General features: G+C 33.8%; 2 protein-coding genes across 2 annotated transcripts in view; one reads left to right on the top strand and one right to left on the bottom strand.

Annotated features, from left to right (window-relative positions):
* LOC145668371 (uncharacterized) overlaps positions 1 to 20,920 on the bottom strand; it is a 523,871-nt gene that overhangs the window by 275,837 nt on the left and 227,114 nt on the right. The window lies entirely within an intron of this gene.
* Positions 9,129 to 11,780, top strand: LOC145669244 (uncharacterized protein F54H12.2-like). The gene is made up of 2 exons (XM_081737566.1): positions 9,129 to 10,873; positions 11,549 to 11,780. Exon 1 carries the CDS (start codon positions 9,561 to 9,563, stop codon positions 10,869 to 10,871), a length of 1,311 nt encoding a protein of 436 aa, XP_081593692.1. The 5' UTR covers positions 9,129 to 9,560; the 3' UTR covers positions 10,872 to 10,873; positions 11,549 to 11,780.

Genomic DNA, 20,920 nt, shown 5'->3' with positions numbered 1-20,920 from the left:
GTTCCTTAGGTAGAATCACTTAGAGCAGGAAATCTTAATTTGTGAAAAGTTATGTACCAAATTCACCGTTTGAATATTATTATTATTATTATTATTATTATTATTATTATTATTATTATTATTATTATTATTATTATTATTATTAATTTGGGGGAGTAGATTCGTTTGATATAAATCGACAAGTACATTTTTTTCAAATTCGAAATGAAACAGAAACATCCGAGTCTCATAGACAATACTAGTTCACTCAAGTTTTAGCCCTCAGACACTGTTTTAATGTTACATGTGGCATATATCAGTTGATTTTGAGTTTAACGTCCCGTTTGGCAGTGAGGCTATATGAGACGTAGCCCTACTGATTAACGTGGAATCTGAACCACATGAGCTTCCGATGGGAATCGAACTTACACCTCCCACGCGAAAGGACTGAGAGTTGATCATTCCTTAATGTCAGTTCAGAAAGAAGCAGAATACAGGGACAGCTAATCTTTGATATCGCGAAATCTTTCTTTGAATTCATTTTTCCATTACTGAAGCTTCTTGGTATGCAACCTGTACAAAGCAAATGTCTTGTACTTGTTTCATACTTAACACAAATTGGTAAATGTATGAAGCCTTCGTTTTGTAACAGTTTCTCCCAGAGCTGCAACTTGTGTTCTAACGTTTTATTTACGTAATGTTTGCAGTAATTATGTTTTTCCTTAAAGTTTCAAATTAAAATGTGACAAATATTTCGTAATATCATCTGCCATGAAAGAAACATATTGTAACCATAAAGAATCTGTCAGTAAGTTTGTGCTTTGTTCTTTGATTTGAAGAAAATTGCTAATTCCATCTCTCAAGTTCTAGGAACTTTTCAGACCCGTGGAGCACAGGATACCGAGCACACTTCTCTGCGATAGGGAAACCTAGAATATTTATGCAAAACCTTCCAAGAAAACAGCAAATTGTCGCTGGTTTAAGCCATATGAACATTGTCTATGTGAACTATCTTTGAACGTATCACAAAATGACCCAAAGTAGATATACATACCTGCATTGATCAAGTATGGCATTTTAATTTATTAAGATAATGAATTTATATGCTTCGGTCTATTCCGAGTTTAGGCATAAGTGAAAAGGAATTAAGAGCAAATAATGAAGAAACTAAGTCAATATATTGTATGTATGGGTTGTAATAAGTAAATGAAAATTCCATGAGCTGATCAGTACGGGGCTGTATATCTACTTTTGGGCCATTATATATATGGGCGACGGAGCTCAAATACTACAAGCCTCTGTGTAGTATTGAACGCGTATTATTTTGCACTCGAAAAGACAATAAGTACTTGTAAAATACTTTCATCTATATTGTCATAGCGTCCCTTTCAGCAGCGAGGCTATATGAGACGTGGACACTAAATCACCAAGGCCCCCTATCGCATCACAAGTGAACGCTTTACCATTGATTCACCGAGGCCCCCCTAGTACTTGTAAAAATTCTTTCATCTATATTGTCATAGCGTCCCTTTCAGCATCGAGGCTATATGAGACGTGGGCACTAAATCACCAAGGCCTCCTATCGCATCACAAGTGAACGCTTTACCATTGATTCACCGAGTCCCCTTAGTTCAAAGTACAGTACTCATGTAATAATATTATCTAACATAAAGTTCACTTGTCGAGGGGCTCCCTGGTGGTAATATTCATACACGTAAAATATTTTAAAATAAACAATATTAGTACCGATTCCATAGTTTTCGAAGGTGCTGTATTCAATAAAGACACTTTGAAAATAGTAATATGCCATCTAAGGGGTAAAAAAAGTGGTGAGCTCACGGGGTCTCCCTGGGGGGTAATATTCATACATGTAAAATATTTTAAAATAAACAATATTAGTACCGATTCCATAGTTTTCGAAGGTGTTGTATTCAATAAAGACACTTTGAAATCAGTAACGTGACATCTAAGGGGTAAAAAGTGTTGAGCTCCCGGGGGTGATATTCATACACGTAAAATAAACAACATTAGTATCGATTCTATAGTTTTCGAAGGTGTTGTATTCAATAAAGACACTTTGAAATCAGTAACATGACATCTAAGGGGTAAAAAGTGTTGAGCTCCCGGGGGTGATATTCATACACGTAAAATAAACAACATTAGTATCGATTCTATAGTTTTCGAAGGTGTTGTATTCAATAAAGACACTTTGAAATCAGTAACATGACATCTAAGGGGTAAAAAGTTGTGGGCTCCCGGGGGTGGTATTCTTACACGTAAAAATAATATAAAATAAACAATATTAGTATCGATTCCATAGTTTTCCTAGTGTTGATTCCATATCGTGACAGGATTCCAATCTGTGACTTCCCGTGCACTAAAGATGAACGCTGTATCACGTAAGAAAAAGAGATGAAATCTTTTAGTTTAAAATGTCTTCCCTCCCTCATTCACATGTTAAGGGGAGCATATGAATAAGACACATGTAGGAACGGTTTTCCGGGGAAAGTCAATAGCATCTTTTCGTTAAGTTGTAAAGAAGATAGCATTGAATTTGTGGTCGCTAAAATTAATGACAGTATAAAAGAAAGACGTGTAGAGAGGAGGAGGAGGAAATACGGATTTCGCGTTCACTAAAATTAACGATAAAATTCTAAAACAGAATAAGTATAAAAGGCCGTGTAATCTACATATCTTCATTAGTCAATACATTTGAAAGAGATTGTGAGCATACATTTGTTTCACTCCTCATCCCATGGAATAGGAAGAAAAGTTAAAAATATTTAAAAGGTATGATGAGAGATTATTTCATTGACATCATAAAGTTCTGTCTTATATAGTATATATTTATATATCTAATATATATTGATTTATAAGTAACAAAATTCATTTCTTTTTTATTTTAGGTTGCATACAAATAAAGATAAGTGTAATCCTTTTTCCTATTCCCGTTGATATTATTATTATTATTCCTTTTTAATTACTTATATATTACATTTTACTTATTCGTATATTCTTTTAAACACTTATATATCCTTTCAAAATATTTATATACATATATATATTCCATTTAAATAAGATTTATATATCCTATTATATATCATATTCATATACCGTTTACACATATTGCATTACGTATATACATCTGAGGAAGAAAAATGGCAAAAGAGAGTACGCAAGATTTACTGAAGGAGATTACGGTCTTCATTAATGACATTGAAGAAGAAGAAGAAGAGGTAGTGGGCGTAAATAACGAAACGCAAGTTCTTTTAAGTGAAATAAATGCCATAATCGGGATAGAAGAAGAAGAAATGCAAGAAGAAGAAGAAGAAGAAGAAGAAGAAGACGCAAAAGAAGAAATGGAAATAGATCATCATGAAAAAATGCAAGAAGAAGAAGACGGAGAAGAACAAATGAAAATAGAAGAAAGAATAGAAGAAGCAGCAACAGCAACAGCATCAGCAACAGAAGAAGAAGAAGAAGAAAGAGAAAGAGAAACTAATGAAATTCAAATTCCAGTAGAAAAAGAAGAAGAATATGATGAAGAAGAACTATTACAAATATTGAACAGTGCTAGCAATAGAACGATAACAGAAGAAGCATCAGGCCGTATTAAAGAAATTATAAAGTGGTTACAAGAAGGAACAGAAGAAGACGTCGAAGAAAGGAGAAATGAAGAAGAAGAGCTGCTAAATTTCACGTTTTCCCAAATAATAGGAGAGGATTACAACAAGGAAGAGATGAAGATAGAAGAAGAAGATGATAAGTTTTACACGAATGAACTAGAAAATTGGATTAACAATTTGTTTCCCGATCCCAGAAAAGAAGAAGAAGAAGTAATATATCCCTCAATTATGGAAATATTAGCAGAGGCTAGTGCAGAACAGGAAGAAATGGAAGTCGATTTAGACGACATAGAAAAAAGAATGGACGAGTTGCTAGTCGTATTTCAAGCACAACGAAATTCAAATATACAAGTAGGATTCGGAAATAACAACCGTAATGATGGACACAATAGATTTCGTATAATAGAAGAACGAAGAAGACAATACAGAAGATACAATATGGAGGGTAGAATGCTACGATTCCGTCTAGCCCCCGTGCGTGCAGATGAAAACCCTTTTACGGCAATTGAAGCAAGTCTACGGGCACTAATAGATTATTTGCTACGTAATGTGGACCAGCATGATTACGTAGGAATAACAATTACAAATGAGAGAGAAGGACACCGACCATTTTGGTTGTCATTCAGAGAAGCAAGAAATCTCTCAGCAGAAGTTCTATGGATAAGTTATGAGAAAGTACTGCAAAGTAATGCGGCTTTTCTTATAAATGAAGATTGCATCGTGAATTTTCATCATGTACGTATGCCAAGAGGACAAGGTGGATTAAAACAACATGTTATGAATACTGAAGAATATGTAAAGGCAAAACGTGGTATTATCACAATTAAGAATAAAGGCACAAGATGTTTAGCACATGCAATCGTCGTTGCCATAGGACTGAAAAAATACAAGGGAAGAAATCAAACTGAATATAATAGATATGTAAAACATCAAAGTAAATATATCATAGAAAAAGAAGCAGAAGATCTGTGTGAAGCTGCCGATGTAGATCTTAGTCATGGTGGTGGAATTCCTGAAATTCGTAAATTTCAGGAATATTTAAAGGATTATAAAATTACAGTGTATAGGGGCTTTTCAGGAAGTGATGTCATGTTTGAAGCACCACCAAGTGATAATGAAAGAACACCTTTAAACTTAATCTTTGTAGATAACCATTACAACGTCATTGAAAGCTTGACATCATGTTTTAGCTGTAGTTATTATTGCGAAAGCTGTCATAAGAAATATGAAAACAAGCATGCACATTTGAAACATTGTACAGCTGTATGTTTTCGTTGTCATCAGAAGCCACCATGTGATTTTAAAGAAACCCATATTACATGCAATGATTGTAATCGAGAATTTTATGGACAGTCATGCTATGACTATCACAAGTCAGCTCCGTATCAAAATGGAAAGCCTTTATGTTCCATTGTGAAATGTTGTGCCCAGTGTTTGAAAATTTATGTAGTAAAAGAGAAAGGTTCTCACGTGTGTGGAGAAACTTATTGCAACATTTGCTATGCTATAGTACCACCCAATCATGAGTGTTACATGAAAGTGAATGAAAGAAGAAAATCGAAAAAAGTCAATGAAAAAATCATCATGGAGAAGAAAGCTATGATTCTGTTTTATGATATTGAATGCACACAAGATACGAAAATAGAAGACGAGGACGCAAACATATATGAACACATACCTAATGTCTTGGTTAGTCAACATGTATGTTACCAGTGTTATGAAGATAACAACATCAAGAATGGTTGTGTCATTTGTGGAAAGCGAGAAAATATTTTTGACGGAGAAAATGTAATAGAAGATTTTCTAAAACATCTTCAACAACGTCGACCAAACATTAAATCAGTAATCTGTGTTGCCCATAATTCAAAGGGATATGACGCACATTTCATCATTAAGACCATGGTTGAGAAGATGAATTGGACTCCAGAAGTAATCATGAATGGAGCAAAAATTCTCTCTCTTAAAATAGGAAACATAACCTTCATCGATTCACTAAGCTTTCTTCCTATGCCCTTAAGTAAATTAAGTGGTGCATTTGGGCTTCAATCGTTCAAAGGATATTTCCCACACTTCTTTAATCGACGTGAGAACCAAACCTATGAAGGGCCGCTTCCAGACATTAAATATTATGGAGCAGATACTATGAAAGTAGACGAAAGACGCAAGTTTCTCCAATGGTATACCGAACATCAAAACGACACATTTAAAATGAAAGAAGAACTCATCAAGTATTGTGTACAGGATGTCGAGGTATTACGTCAAGCCTGTATTTCATTTATGAATACATTTGAATCTGAAACTAATGTCAATCCCTTACTTGAATGTATTACAATTGCCAGTGCATGTAATTTGGTATATCGTAGAAATTTCTTAAAGGAAAATACAATTGGTATCATACCAAAGAACGGATATCGATGGAGAGATGTACAATCAGTTGAAGCAGTACAATGGATAGCTTGGGAAGAAAAAACCAGAAACATCCAAATTACCAATGCTGCACGTAGTAAGGAAAAACGAATAGCATCAATGAAAGTAGATGGTGTATGGACAGATCCCAACACAGGAAGAATACACGTCTGGGAGTATGAAGGCGATTTCACACATGGTTGTATCTACTGCTACCCTAACGACAGAGATAAACCCATCTATAACAATGCTACAGATACCATGGAATTTCGATATGAAGCAACAAAGAAGAAAATCCAAAAATTAAAAGATTTTGGCTGTGAAGTGCATGAAATATGGGGTTGTGAATTTAAAAAACAAATGGCAGGAAATGAAGAGATGAAGAAGTATGTTAGTAATCATCCGTATACAAAGAAAACATCACTAAAACCTCGTGACGCTTTTTATGGAGGACGTGTGAATGCCATACGTCTGTATCATAAAGCACAAGAATCTGAAGGAGAGACCATAAAATACAAAGATGTTATTTCATTGTACCCATTTATCTCTAAGACTAAGAAGTTTCCAATTCGTCATCCTACTATCTACCTGCCTGGAGATTCAAATATTCCCACCATTGAAGAAGTAGAAGGATTAGTTAAGCTCAGTATTTTGCCTCCAAAACAACTGTTTCATCCTGTCCTCCCTTATAAATCAAATGATAGATTGATGTTTCCACTCTGCCGTACATGTTGTGATGAATTAATCCAAGCACCTTGTAATCACAACGATGAAGACCGAGTGCTACATGGAACATGGGTAGCAGATGAAGTAAGAAAGGCATTAGAAAAAGGATATAAAATAATAGATATTCATGAAATATGGGCATATGACGTTGTTCAATATGATGAAAAAACAAAAAGTGGTGGTTTATTTGCAGAATACATAAACACCTTCCTGAAAGCAAAAACAGAAGCTAGTGGATGGCCGTCATGGTGTGAAACAGATGAATTAAAGAAGAAGTACATTCAGCAATTTTATGAAAAGGAAGGAATACGTCTCGATGAGAACAAAATTAAACATAATCCAGCACTTAGAAGTTTAGCTAAATTAATGCTAAATTCATTTTGGGGAAAATTTGGTCAACGTGAGAACATGGGTCATGTCAGCATTATTAATGAACCCAAGGAATTATATGAAAAATTAACATCTCATGATATAGATGTTCATCAAATATTTCCAGTAAATGATGACATGTTATATGTATATTGGCAATACACCGATGACGTTCCTGTTTCACTACCAACAGTAAATGTTGTCATAGCCGCATACACAACAGCACAAGCAAGATTAGAATTGTACAAATATTTAGATCAACTACAAGAAAGAGTATTATATTTTGATACTGATTCCGTCATTTATACGCAAAAACCTGGTGAAAGTACAATTCCAACTGGTGACTTTTTAGGCGATTTAACAAATGAAGTCCTCGAATATGGTAAAGAAGCCTATATTTCAGAATATGTATCGGCGGGCCCGAAGAATTACAGCTTACGTATTTTTGATCCCAGCACGAAGAAGGAGTTTCAAGTATGCAAGATACGGGGCTTTTCATTCCGAACAGATAAAGGAAGTGAGTTTACTAATAAAACAATACAGAAGTACTTAGTGCACAACAAAATAAAACATATTACAACTAAAAATCCTGATATAAAAGCTAGTATTGTAGAACGTTTTAACAGAACTCTAAAAGAAAAAATGTGGAAGTATTTTACAAAGTATCAAACGTATAATTATTTAAATGTATTACCTCTTCTTGTGAAATCATACAATGAAGGTTATCATTCAAGTATAAAGATGTCACCTGCAAATGTTTCTCAAAATAACCTATTACAAGTATGGCATAATCAATATGATAATAAAATAAAGAAGAAGAAGAAGAAGAATCCAAATTTCTCAAAACATCTTAAGATTGGTGATACAGTACGAATTAGTAAAACTAAACGTACATTTGATAAAGGATATATGCAAAATTGGACTTGGGAAATATTTAAAGTGAAGAAGATAATACCAAGAGATCCACCTGTTTATGAAATTGAAGATTTAAACAAGGAACCACTGGATGGATTATTTTACAGAGAGGAATTACAACCTGTGACGTTATCAAAGACATTTTACATAGATAAAATCATACGTACAAGAAGAAAAGGCAGCAGAAAAGAATATCTTGTTCATTGGAAAGGATATCCTTCTTCTTTCGATTCCTGGATACCTGCATCATCCGTAAAGAAGATCGAGAAGTACAATGGAACCTGATGGAGATTTTTACGTTACGCTTCCCAGTAATAGTTCTATGGAATATTTTCCTGACAACACCTTAACATCATACACTACGAAACTTCATCAAAGAATGGAATTCCATGAAAAGTGGGAAGTGGCTATTGTTGAAATTCATTATCCTCATTCAATATTAAATATTAATGACGAAAATAATAAAATTTTTTACAAACCTGCAAAAAGTGATGAATGGAAATTTATAACTATTCCTGTACGTTATTACACTGACATATCAGAACTGATAAAGATAATAAATACGTACAACAGATTCACAAATTTACATATTTCTTATACTCGTGAGAGTAATACCTGTTTTATACGACGTCTTCATAAAGACATAGATGTAGACGTTGCATTATCACCAAGTGTTAGTGCGATGTTGGGGTTTGATCCAAGCGTTGATTTAAAGGATATGCAACAAGGCCAAAGCATTCCAAATTTACGTTTAGGACTTCCATCTACAATGTATGTGTATTGTGATATAATTCAATCTGTATTTGTTGGAGATACAGTAGCACCATTATTACGTATCATAAATATGAATCCTGTGAATCATACATTTGGAAGTAGTGTTATAGAAATTTTTAATCCTCCACATTATGTGCCTATAGAGAAGATGCATTTTGAACACATCAAAATAGATATAAGAGATAGTACAGGCTCTCCACTGGCATTCACTTTCGGAACTGTATGCGTTAAACTACATTTTCGACCAGTGCGTCAACATCGACAAATATGAATAATCCATATTTACAATATTATCAAAAACAAGCTCTTTCTGGAACTGGAAACGTTTATGTTGGCTCCCCTTATCAAGTTGGACATGGTATTGGAAGTTTCCTTGGAGGATTATTTCGTTCTGTCATGCCACTAGTAAAACAAGGAGCTAAAACAGTAGGAAAGGAATTATTAAAATCTGGAGCAAACGTTATTACTGATGTCATCATCGACAATCAACCTATTAACGAATCCTTTCATCAACGAATGGGTGAAGCGAGATCCGTCTTGCAAGACAAAGCAAAAAATAAACTGAAATCTATGCTAGGATCTGGATATCAACGAAGGAAAAGAAGAATTACACATCATTCCATCTTTAACCCTTCACCATTACACATCATCAAGCGCAAGAAGAAGAAGAAGGGCAAGAGGAAACGTACACAGAAAACAAAGAAAAATCAGTCTTATAAGAAGAGGAAGTTATCACACGATATCTTTGATTAAATCATCACCATTATGGCTTTCTTACATCATCAATCCTGCGAGTGTGTAAAAAGTGAACTAGATATTTTTTCTACAAAACCAACGCAAACCAGTATATTGGATAATCATGTCGTTACATACAAACCAATCAGTTCACTAGCTGATAATGCTCCTATAGAGTTTGTCATCCCAGGAACAAGTGATGAATACATAGATCTACCACATACTCTTCTTTACATCGAAGCTCAAATCGTTAAGCCTGATGGATCGGCATTTGGTGAAAGTGATAAAGCTGTGGCTCCTATTAATGACTTTTTAAATTCTATGTTCAGTGAAGTGGAAGTGTATTTAAATAACAAACTGATTTCATTTCCATCTCATAATCATCCATATCGATCATACATTGAAAAACTGTTAAATTATGATGATTCTGCTAAAAATACTCATCTTCAATGTGCATTCTGGTTTCAAGATACTGCTGGACATATGGATGCAACATCTAGTGGTAATAAAGGATTTCAACAACGTTATGAATTAACAAAAAAAAGTGCAAAATTCGACATGCTTGGACATCTTCATTGTGATATTTTTAATCAAGATAAATTTTTAATCCAAGGAGTAGAATTACGTCTCAAGTTAATTCCTGCAAAGCCAAACTTTTGTCTCATCGCTAGTGATGCGTCTGTTGAGGCTAAAGTGAACATTTTAGACGCTGCTTTACATATTAAAAAGATTAATGTTAGTCCTACAATAAAACTAGCACATAACAAGCTTCTACAATCAACAACAGCCAAATATCCTCTCACAAGAGTGCAAATGAAGTCGTTCGTCATTCCAAAGGATCTTCAATCAAAAACAATTGATAATTTATTTATGGGAGTATTACCAACTCGTGTGATTGTGGCGTTCACACAAAATGATGCCTATACAGGAACAATAACTTCAAATCCATTTCATTTCAAACATTTTGACATCAATTTCTTCTCTCTATACATTGATGGAAAACCTGTACCTTCAAAACCATTACAACCAATTTTCGAAAACAACCTCTATGTTTCCTCATATCATACCTTATTCTGTGGATCAGGCATTCACTTTTCCAATCATGGCAACAATATTCCTCGCCTTGACTTTCCTCAAGGATACACTATCTTTGTTTTCGACATTACTCAAGATGGAGAAGCCAGCGCTGTGCAGCATTGGAATCTTATACGTCATGGGTGTGTTCGTCTGGAAGTTCATTTTACGAAGCCTCTACCAGCACCTATCTCCTGCATTGTGTATGGAGAATTCCAATCTCTCTTAGAAGTGGATCATCAGAGGAACATCATCATGGATTTTTAAAGGTACGTTATTTAAATATCATATCATATATGTACATGTCTGCATTTTTATACATGATGTCCTCTACACTAGATTTATTGAATGCTTTGCAAACAAATTCTTTATTTCACAATCATTTCGTTGGCGTATATGCAGCCAATGAATTACCAGCACATGTTCCACTACCTGCAGCTATCATCATAAATACAGATCCCTCGAACAAACTTGGCACACACTGGATTTCCGTATATATTCATACTGATGGCCGTGCCCACTACTTCGATACATTTGGATTTCCTCCATATGTAATGCAACATATTCAATTTCTACGTAGAAATTCCACTTCTTATACATTTAATAATAAACAAATTCAAAGTGTAAAATCATCCCTATGTGGACATTATTCATATCTTTTCCTATGCTTCAAAGCTAAAGGAAAGTCCTTAAATGAATTTCATTACACTTTCTCATCAACTCCAGAAAAAAATGATCGTCGTTTGCTGTATTTACTTCTACAGGTAATCATATCTTCATTCTTCTTCTTCGTTTGTTTTGATTACTTTCTTTTCATATTATTGCAGGTAGCCATTTCTTCTTCTTCTTCTTCTTTATTATAATGTGTTTGTATGTATTATTATATGTTCATGATTATAGGTAAAATAAATTTTAAGTTTGTTTTTCAATTTTTTTCATTTCAGAGAGTAAAAGATCGTCATCGTGTGTATGGACATCATCTTCAATGTAAAGATTGACTTCTATCTACGTTTCATCATCAACATCAACAGCAGTAGTATCATCAGTGAACAGTATATGGCAGTTGTGAAGTTATCAACACGTGAACAATGGAAACAAAATCTAACGTTCTTTTTAAAATGTACTATACTTACCGTCGTTTTAATTGTGTAAATATTTTCATCAACAATAAACACTTTGTATTATTTTTTCTCTTTGAAAACAAATGTTTTATTTCTTATTTTCTCCGTTTCCTAATAAATAAATATGTTTTATGATCAGCTATGTAATTAAATACACATATCATAAAACATATTTTTAAGTCATTGAATTAAAGAATTTAAAAAAAAGATTCTAAAACTGATTTTTAATTCAATGATGTAATCATATAACTACATAATAATAATAATGAATTCAAATACTTAATCAGTTATTCTTTCGTAAATTAAATCAAGTATGTGAATTCAATATTATTATTATTATGATAGGACTTTTGTTTTTTAAAATTTTAATATTAATTATTTTAGTTCCTTTTTTAAAATTAAAAAAAGTCCTATCATACTTAAGACAAAGTTGTATAATAATAATAATAATAATAATAATTTCAAATACTAATTTTTATTTTAACATTCATTTCAAGAATTTGAATTCATTATTATTATTATTATTATTATTATACGTATCACTTATAATATACGAGGAAAAAAATGGAAGTTATACATAATAGCACATACGTAAATTATTTGTATAAATACATATTGATTTGATAACTTTAGAATATGTACATGTACTTTTTACAGTTATATACAAAGAAAAAGTATGTAATGGAACTTTATTCAAGTTTCACTTCAAATTGTACCATATTGAAAATTATGTTCCTTATTGCAACTTTTACTGGCATTTTTATGTATATCATCATTCGGAGCACTACGAAATACTTGTATATCAGGGCACTTTTCCTGTATTTGTTTAATAAAAGCATATCCCTTCTTAAAGTAAAGAAATGGACAATTAGGAAACCATTTCGCATGTTCTATCCATGGAACATCGTTATCAGTCCAATCTTTTAATCCACCAGCACAATAAAAGCATATAGTTTGGTCTCTTGTCTTCGTGTAAAAAAATCCAGCATCACTTAATTGATCCGGGCATTGTTTTGATGAAATAGGTCAGTGTTCGAATGTTCTTAAACGTAATTCCTTTGTACAATACTGATTATATTGAGGGGCAAAACATTTATATGCAACACTATATGGTAGTTCTGGCATTTGTTGGAATGGTATCCTTTCAGATACAGAATTTGGTCGCAGTTCCATTCTTAATCTTCCACTATTCGTATTTTTCTAATCGTCTACTTCAATGAAATCTTGCTTACGTTTCTATATTCAATTATGTTCGAAATCTATGGAAGTCAATATTATAAAGTAACTTATGATTTACACAGCCATGTTATTTCAGCAGATGATCAACAGAGACTAATGACACTATGCATACAAATATCTGTGCACACATGCATGATGCAAGAAGGGATGTCGATGAGGAAATCGTGTATCATCTTGTTTATACATATACCATACACTTACGAAAGACCACGATCGTTTGGGATCCGGGTTCGATTCTCGATGATAAAGTATTCTTTTTTCTTCGCAGAAAATCTGGGAACTTCTATTCTTAGTATTACAAGATGGGTCTGGTGGGGTTAAGGTGGAGGGGGAATCTAGCTACCCAATACAAGACGACTAGAAAAAAATAGGACGAAAAGTTTTTTTTTTTAATAAAATCTAATCTATATGCGAGGCACTGACGTTCAGTGATAGAGTGCCCACCTCAAGTTGGATTACTCCGTGCGAGGATTAATTCAACTCTAAATCGTGAAGTACTGGTCTCGCGTTCGATTCCGATGTACAATCTTTATTTCATAAGTTAACGAAGCTACAATCAAGGTTAGTTGTCTGCTTCACTTTCACTCCCAAAATAATAATAATAATAATGTAATGCTGTATTTTTTAAATTTATTTTTATGGCTGTTATTTATGTTTTAATACCACTTTGGTCCGGGTTCGATTCTCGATGTTAAAAAGAGAGAGAAAGGGGACATTGAACACTTGAAAGTATTATAGTGCTTCGAAATGAAGAGCTTCGAACAATGTACATATCATATGCTACGCTAAAACCAATACATGAAATTCTTTTTTTTTTTTCATGCAAGAATTAATTCAACTCTAAATCGTAAAGCACCGGTCTTGCGTTTAGTGTACAGGTTCGATTCTCGATGAGAAAGCATTGAATATTTTAAGACATTAAGTATGCTCTTCGCTATTCAATACATAACGAAAAGACGAAAATCAATCAATCAATCAATTGGGAAGCTTCGAACTTGATATTCAATCAATTGGGAAGCTTCGAACGTGATAACTAAAAGGACTCTCATCAAGATCCGGTAGCCGCCCCAAGAGTATGAGCATAGTAACAACGTTCGCTTACGTTCTTCGCAGGAGGGAGTGGAGTGGAGGGGTTTGGGAGGTTCAAATCCATAACGAAAAGACAAAAATCAATCAATCCATTGGGAAGCTTCGATCATGATAACTAATAGAACTCTCATCCATCCAAGAGCATTTAACTATTCAATACATAGCGAAAAGCAATCAACCAATTGGGAAGCTTCGCCGTCCAAGAGTATGAGCATAGTAACAACGTTCCCTTACGTTCTTCGCAGGAGGAAGTGGAGGGGGTTGGGATTCAAATTCATAACGAAAAATCAATCAATCAATCCATTGGGAAGCTTCGATCATGATAACTAATAGGACTCTGATCCGTCCATCAGTATGAACATCCAAGACTATGAAGGCCAAGAGCATCTAGCTAACGAAAAGCAAAAATCAATCAATCAATCAATCATGAAGCTTCGATCATGATAACTGATAGGACTATGATCCCTCCAAGAGTATGACCACCCAAGACGATGAACCCATCCAAGACTATCACCATAACAACAACAAACTGTTCTCATACACGTTCAGATAAACCAAAATTTTCCCACGCACTTCTCTGGTAGCCGTAAAAGGCTATGACCATAGCAACTAAAGGCTTGTCGAAACTTGCCTCCCAATTCCAGGAAAACAGGATCAAATTTCGCTGACTCAGCCGTCCCAAGTGGGGTACATCTACTCCGTCAAATAAAAATTACGAATGTTTAAAAAAACTAAACATTAGTAAGAAACCCTTCCCAAAATACTTTTCTAAATCCGCCACTGATTCTACGTATAAAATGATTTTTAAAGTTGTATCCGGAAGATTATTGCTAAACATATAAACAAAACGAAATAGTTATGCCTGTACTCATAAACTTCAAGCACTTCCCAAATAAAATTAGGACTTTTTAGGAAACGAAACAATCAGAAAAAACCCTCCTAAAGTACTTTTCTAAATCCGTTACTGATTATTTGTATAAATTGGTATTCAAGGTTGTGTCTGGAAAATTATTGCTAAATCACTTCACAGCTACAGTACAACCGAAATGTGGAAGTACGGTTTGACGGATATATTGAAAAACGTACGCTTTGACGGATAAATAGAAAAACGGGCAAGTTTAACTTTTGCGCTAGAAGCTAGAGTACTAAAAGCTCTTAGAAATGAAACACGGATGACAAACTAGAGAAGAAAAAAGATGTCGATAACTCAAAAGTTAAAATAAAGTCAAATAGCCTCTAAAATTACCCTCAAATACTACATTCTTCATGTTAGCTTTAATTCGTAAAACATGTGCTCCATCCATCTTGATGGTGAATTTCAGAGCGAAATATCGCATTTAGGTCATGGAATTCTTATCTAACTATAGAATATACTATAAGAAAGCTATTTAGATAGAAAAATCATGAAGTTGAAAAAAGCCAAAATTTCCAAAATTCTCGTTTTTTTCCCAAAAAAGCCGGCTTTTTATGTGAAAAAAACCATCGATTCAAAAAAGCCGGCTTTTTTGCATCTCTAAAAAATAAATTAGAATAAATAATGAATCCAATGTTAAACTTTTTAACATGTCACTGAAAAAGCAAAACATAGGTCCGATCGGGTCTACAAAAGCAACAAATGCTTGTTACTTGGTATTTAGCGCCCCTAGCGGTTAATAATAAATATCAAAGACCAAAATCTACATGTGTAATAAAAACACTACAGTTCATTAACAGTAGAGACAGGATTTTACAATACAAGTACTCTAACGTCAATTCGACAAATTAGAAATTGTGGGTCCGATCGGACCTACGAGAACATTTTTTTAGATCACTCCAGTAGGTCCGATCGGACCCACATGGCAGCTAACGTGTTAAATAACACTAGCCAACAGAGAAAATGTAACTGGAATAGTAGTAGAAAATGGATCGATCTGGAACATATGAGGACAACATCAGACAACTCACAAGCCCCTGGGAAATTGACCACCGTACACCGTGAGCCCACGGTCTTTTACGACCTCCATTTTAGGTGTGAATTTATTCCCTTTTATGAGCACTTTTTAGGGGGTGTATTCGTTCTCTTTTACGAGCACATTTTTAGGGGTGAACTCGTTCCCTTTTATGAGCATATTTTCCAACCCCTACGAACACATAGCAGAACATCAGACTACGTAACATAACGAACACATAGAAGAGAAGATAACACATAACACTACGTAACACACAGCAGAACAGATAACACAAAAGAGTACGTAACATAACAAGGGTGTACTCGTTCTCTTTTATGAGCATATTTTTCAACCCCTATTTTAACATAGGAGATAACACATAAGATTACGAACACATAGAAGAGAAGATAACACATAACACTACGTAACACACAGCAGAACAGATAACACATAAGAGTACGTAACATAACAAGAGTGTACTCGTTCTCTTTTATGAGCATATTTTTCAACCCCTATTTTAACATAGGAGATAACACATAAGATTACGAACACATAGAAGAGAAGATAACACATAACACTACGTAACACACAGCAGAGCAGATAACACATAAGAGTACCTAACATAACAAGGGTGTATTCATTCCCTTTTATGAGCATATTTTTCAACCCTTATTTTAACATAGCAGAAATTACACTGAGACTATGAACACACAGCAGAGCATAAGACTATGTAATATAGAAGAGCTAATACAAGAGTATGGCTTATTTTCCAACCCCTATTTTAACATAGCAGAAATTACACTGAGACTACGAACACATAGAAGAGACTACGTAACATAGCAAGGGTGGACTCGTTCCCTTTTATGAGCACATTTTTCAACCCCTATTTTAACATAACAGAAATGACATAAGAATACATAACTCATTCCAACCCTTATTTTAACATAACCAGCAAAGATTACAATCGAATACCCACGGTCTACATATAATCATTTTAGAGGGTGTATTCATTCATTCTCTTTGATGACCATTTTTTCCACCCCTAATTGAAATTACATAGCAGAGCAGATAATACATAAGATTCGTTCCATTTTAGGAGCACTTTTTAGGGGGTGAACTCGTTCCCTTTTATGATTACTTTTTCAACCCCTATTCGAACATTTTAACATAGCAGAAATGACATAAGCATGTCCTCAAACTACTGACCATCGTGAACAAAGGTCAAACTCGAAAACGACACAACATATCGAGGTGCTGTTTCCACATTTAGTAATTGGTCATCAACCACTGCAAGTTTCAAAAATAATGATCATCGAGGTCAAAGGTCAAAGTACTTAAAACCTAATACCTCGAAAACCGAGCCAAATATCGAAGTGGTGTTTCCACATTTAGTAATAGGTCATCAACTAGTGCAAGTTCCACAATAGTGACCATCGAGGTCAAAGGTCAAAATACTTAAAACTTAATAACTCGAAAACGGAACAACGTATTGAGGTGCTGTTTCCAAATCTAGTAATTGCTCATCAACTACTACAAGTTCCAAAAATAATGACCATCGAGGTCAAAGGTCAAAATACTTAAAACCTAATAACTCGAAAACGGAGCAACGTATTGAGGTGCTGTTTCCAAATCTAGTAATTGGTCATCAGGTACTACAAGTTCCAAAATAGTGGCCATCGAGGTCAAAGGTCAAAATACTTAAAACCTAATAACTCGTAAACGGAGCCAAATATCGAAGTGGTGTTTCCACATTTAGCAAGAGGTCATCAACTAGTACAAGTTCCAAAATAATGACCATCGAGGTCAAAGGTTAAAATACTTAAAACCTAATAACTCGAAAACGGATCCACATACTGAGGTGGTGTTTCCACATTTAGCAAGAGGTTATCAGGTACTACAAGTTCCAAAATTAGTGGTCATCGAGGTCAAAGGTCAACATACTTAAAACCTAATAACTCGAAAACGGAGCCACATATTGAGATGGTGTTTCCAAATCTAGTAATTGGTCATCAGGTACTACAAGTTCCAAAATAGTGGCCATCGAAGTCGAAGGTCAAAATACTTAAAACCTAATAACTCGAAAACGGAGCCACATATTGAGATGGTGTTTCCACATTTAGTAATTGGTCATCAGGTACCACAAGTTCCAAAATAATGTCCATCGAGGTCATAGGTCAAAATACTTAAAACCTAATAACTCGAAAACGAAGCAACGTATTGAGGTGCTGTTTCCAAATCTAGTAGTAAGTCATCAACTAGTACATGTTAAAAAGTACTGATCATCGAGGTCAAAGGTCAACATACTTAAAACCTAATAACACGAAAACTGAGCCACATATTGAGGTGCTGTTTCCACATTTAGTAATCGGCCACCAACTACTACAAGTTCCAAAATAGTCACCATCGAGGTCAAAGGTCAACATACTTAAAACCTAATAACACGAAAACTGAGCCACATATTGAGGTGCCGTTTCCACATTTAGTAATTGGTCATCAGGTACTACATGTTCCAAAATAATGACCATCGAGGTCAAAGCTCAAAATACTTAAAACCTAATAACTCGAAAATGGATCCACATATTGAGGTGCTGTTGCCACATTTAGTAATTGGTCATCAACCACTGCAAGTTTCAAAAATAATATCCATCGAGGTCAAAGGTCAAAGTACTTAAAACCTAATAACTCGAAAATGGATCCCCATATTGAGGTGCTGTTGCCACATTTAGTAATTGGTCATCAACCACTGCAAGTTCCAAAAATAATGAACGCCCAATGAACCAATGAACGCGAATAACTCTTAAACAGAGCAACGTTTTGAGGTGCTGGTTCCAAATCTAGTAATACGTCATCAACTACTACATACTCTGAAAAAACTGACCATCGAGGTTAAAAGTCAAATATTTAAGCTTTAATAATTTTAAACAAAGCCTATGTGACCTATTCAGTTTTGTACCAAGCAGAGAGAAGTGAAGAATGAATAAATATGACTGGTTTACTTCGAGAAAGAAAGCAACGATATACATTTTAACTAGCTGCGTATTTTAAATCATTTTGTACTATTTAAATAAACAATCGGATAAATTTAACCGGCTCAGAAGTTCAATATTATTTTGTACTCTTGAGTGAAATTTCCAATTTTGTAGCAAGAAGGACCATTTTTTAAACTAACTCAGAATTTCATTTCATTTTGTAATACTCAAATTTGGATGGAGTGTTTAGTTTTGTACGAACCAGAAACATTTGATTGGATTCTTTCCTTATGTACCAACTGGAAAAAGTTAAGGGCCATTATTCATATAAACAAAGGAATACCAACTAGAAAAAAGAAGTGAAGTATGAATAAAATTTAGGTGGACTATTTTCTTTTGTACCAACTGGAAAAGAGAAGAAGAGCTACTTTACTAGCTCATTATGTACTGTTTAAAGAAACGAAAATTGACTATTTAACTAGCTCAGAATTTATGTAAGAATAATTTCGATGTTCTACTTTTTATACCAACGAGAAAAAATGAACTAGCTGAATATTTCAATATACGAAAGAATAAATTTAAGTGACCTATTCAATTTTGTACCAATGAGAGATGGCATTTTTAACTGGTTCAGAATTTTACTACTCAAATAAACAATGGAATATTTAGTTTTGTACCACCGAGAAAAAACAAAGAATATTGTACCATTTTGGAATATTCAAATAAACAAAGGAATTATAACTTGTGTCAACTCTAAAATCAATTAAACGAAGTAATGCATTTGAGTGAGCTATTTAATTTGAAAAACCGAAGTTGAGTATTTTATACCATTTTGTATTATTTCAACAAACAAAGGAATAAGCAAAAAAGGATCATTTTATATCATTTTAAACTAATCTAATAAACGAAGACATAAATATGAGTGAGCTATTTAATTTTGTAGCTGAGTATTTTAACGAAAGAACAAAATTGTACTAACCAGAAAAAACCGAAGAAGACCCACTTTAACTAACTGAGAATTTCTGTACCTTTTTGTACTATTTAAACAAACGATGGAATAAATTTGAGTGGCCTGTTTTTTGTACTAACCAGAAAAATCGAAGAAGGTCCAATTTAGCTAACTCAGAATTTATGTACCTTTGTACTAGCCCAATGAACGAAAGAACAAATTTGGGTGTTCTACTTTTTATACCAAACAAAGAAGAACCATTTTGTACTACTCAAATAAACGAAAGAAAAAACGAAAAAAAGACCAATTTAACTAGCTCAGAATTTATATACGTTTTGTTTAGGTGTCCTACTTTTTGTACCAGCGTGAAATGCCATTTTAACCAGCTCAGTAGTATTCAAATAATTAAAAAACCGAAGAAGGATCATTTTAACTAGCTGAGTATTTTTGTGCTACACAAATCAACAAATGAATAAATTTGAGTGACCTATTCAATTTGGTATCACCAAGAAATACCATTTTAAATAACTCAGCATTTTATGCATTTTTGTGCTATTTAAATAAACGAAGAAAGCGAAGGAGGTCCAATTTAGCTACCTCAGAATTTTATACCATTTTGTACTAATCAAATAAACGAAGGAATAAATTTTTGTGACCTATTCAGTTTTGAAAACAAGCAGGAAAAGAAAAGAATTAACATTTTGTACTAATCAAATAACCATATTAACTAACTCAAAGAAACGAAAGAATAAATTTTCAGTGGCTTAAGCAAAGAAGGTCAATTTGTACCTTTTGTGCTATTAAAACTGAGTGACCTATTCAATTTTATACCAAGTAGAAAAAATTTTGTTTGCAATTAAAAAAACGGAGAAGGTCTATTTTATGTACATTTTGTACTACTCAAATTCTACTTTCTGTACCAACCAGAGAAAAACAAAGAAATACCATATTCTGCTACTCAAACAAACGACGGAATAAGCTCAGAATTTCTATACCTTTTTGTGTTATTCAAATAAACGAA

The sequence above is a fragment of the Thermobia domestica genome, chromosome 13, assembly GCF_964235325.1.
Source record: "Thermobia domestica chromosome 13, izTheDome1.hap1.1, whole genome shotgun sequence".
NCBI lineage: Eukaryota > Metazoa > Arthropoda > Insecta > Zygentoma > Lepismatidae > Thermobia > Thermobia domestica.
This window is presented reverse-complemented; position numbering and strand designations above follow the sequence as displayed.

What these genes read in the sequence shown, in the direction of transcription:
- LOC145669244 (XM_081737566.1), top strand. Translation starts at nt 9,561, where the DNA reads ATGGCTTTCTTACATCATCAATCCTGCGAGTGTGTAAAAAGTGAACTA.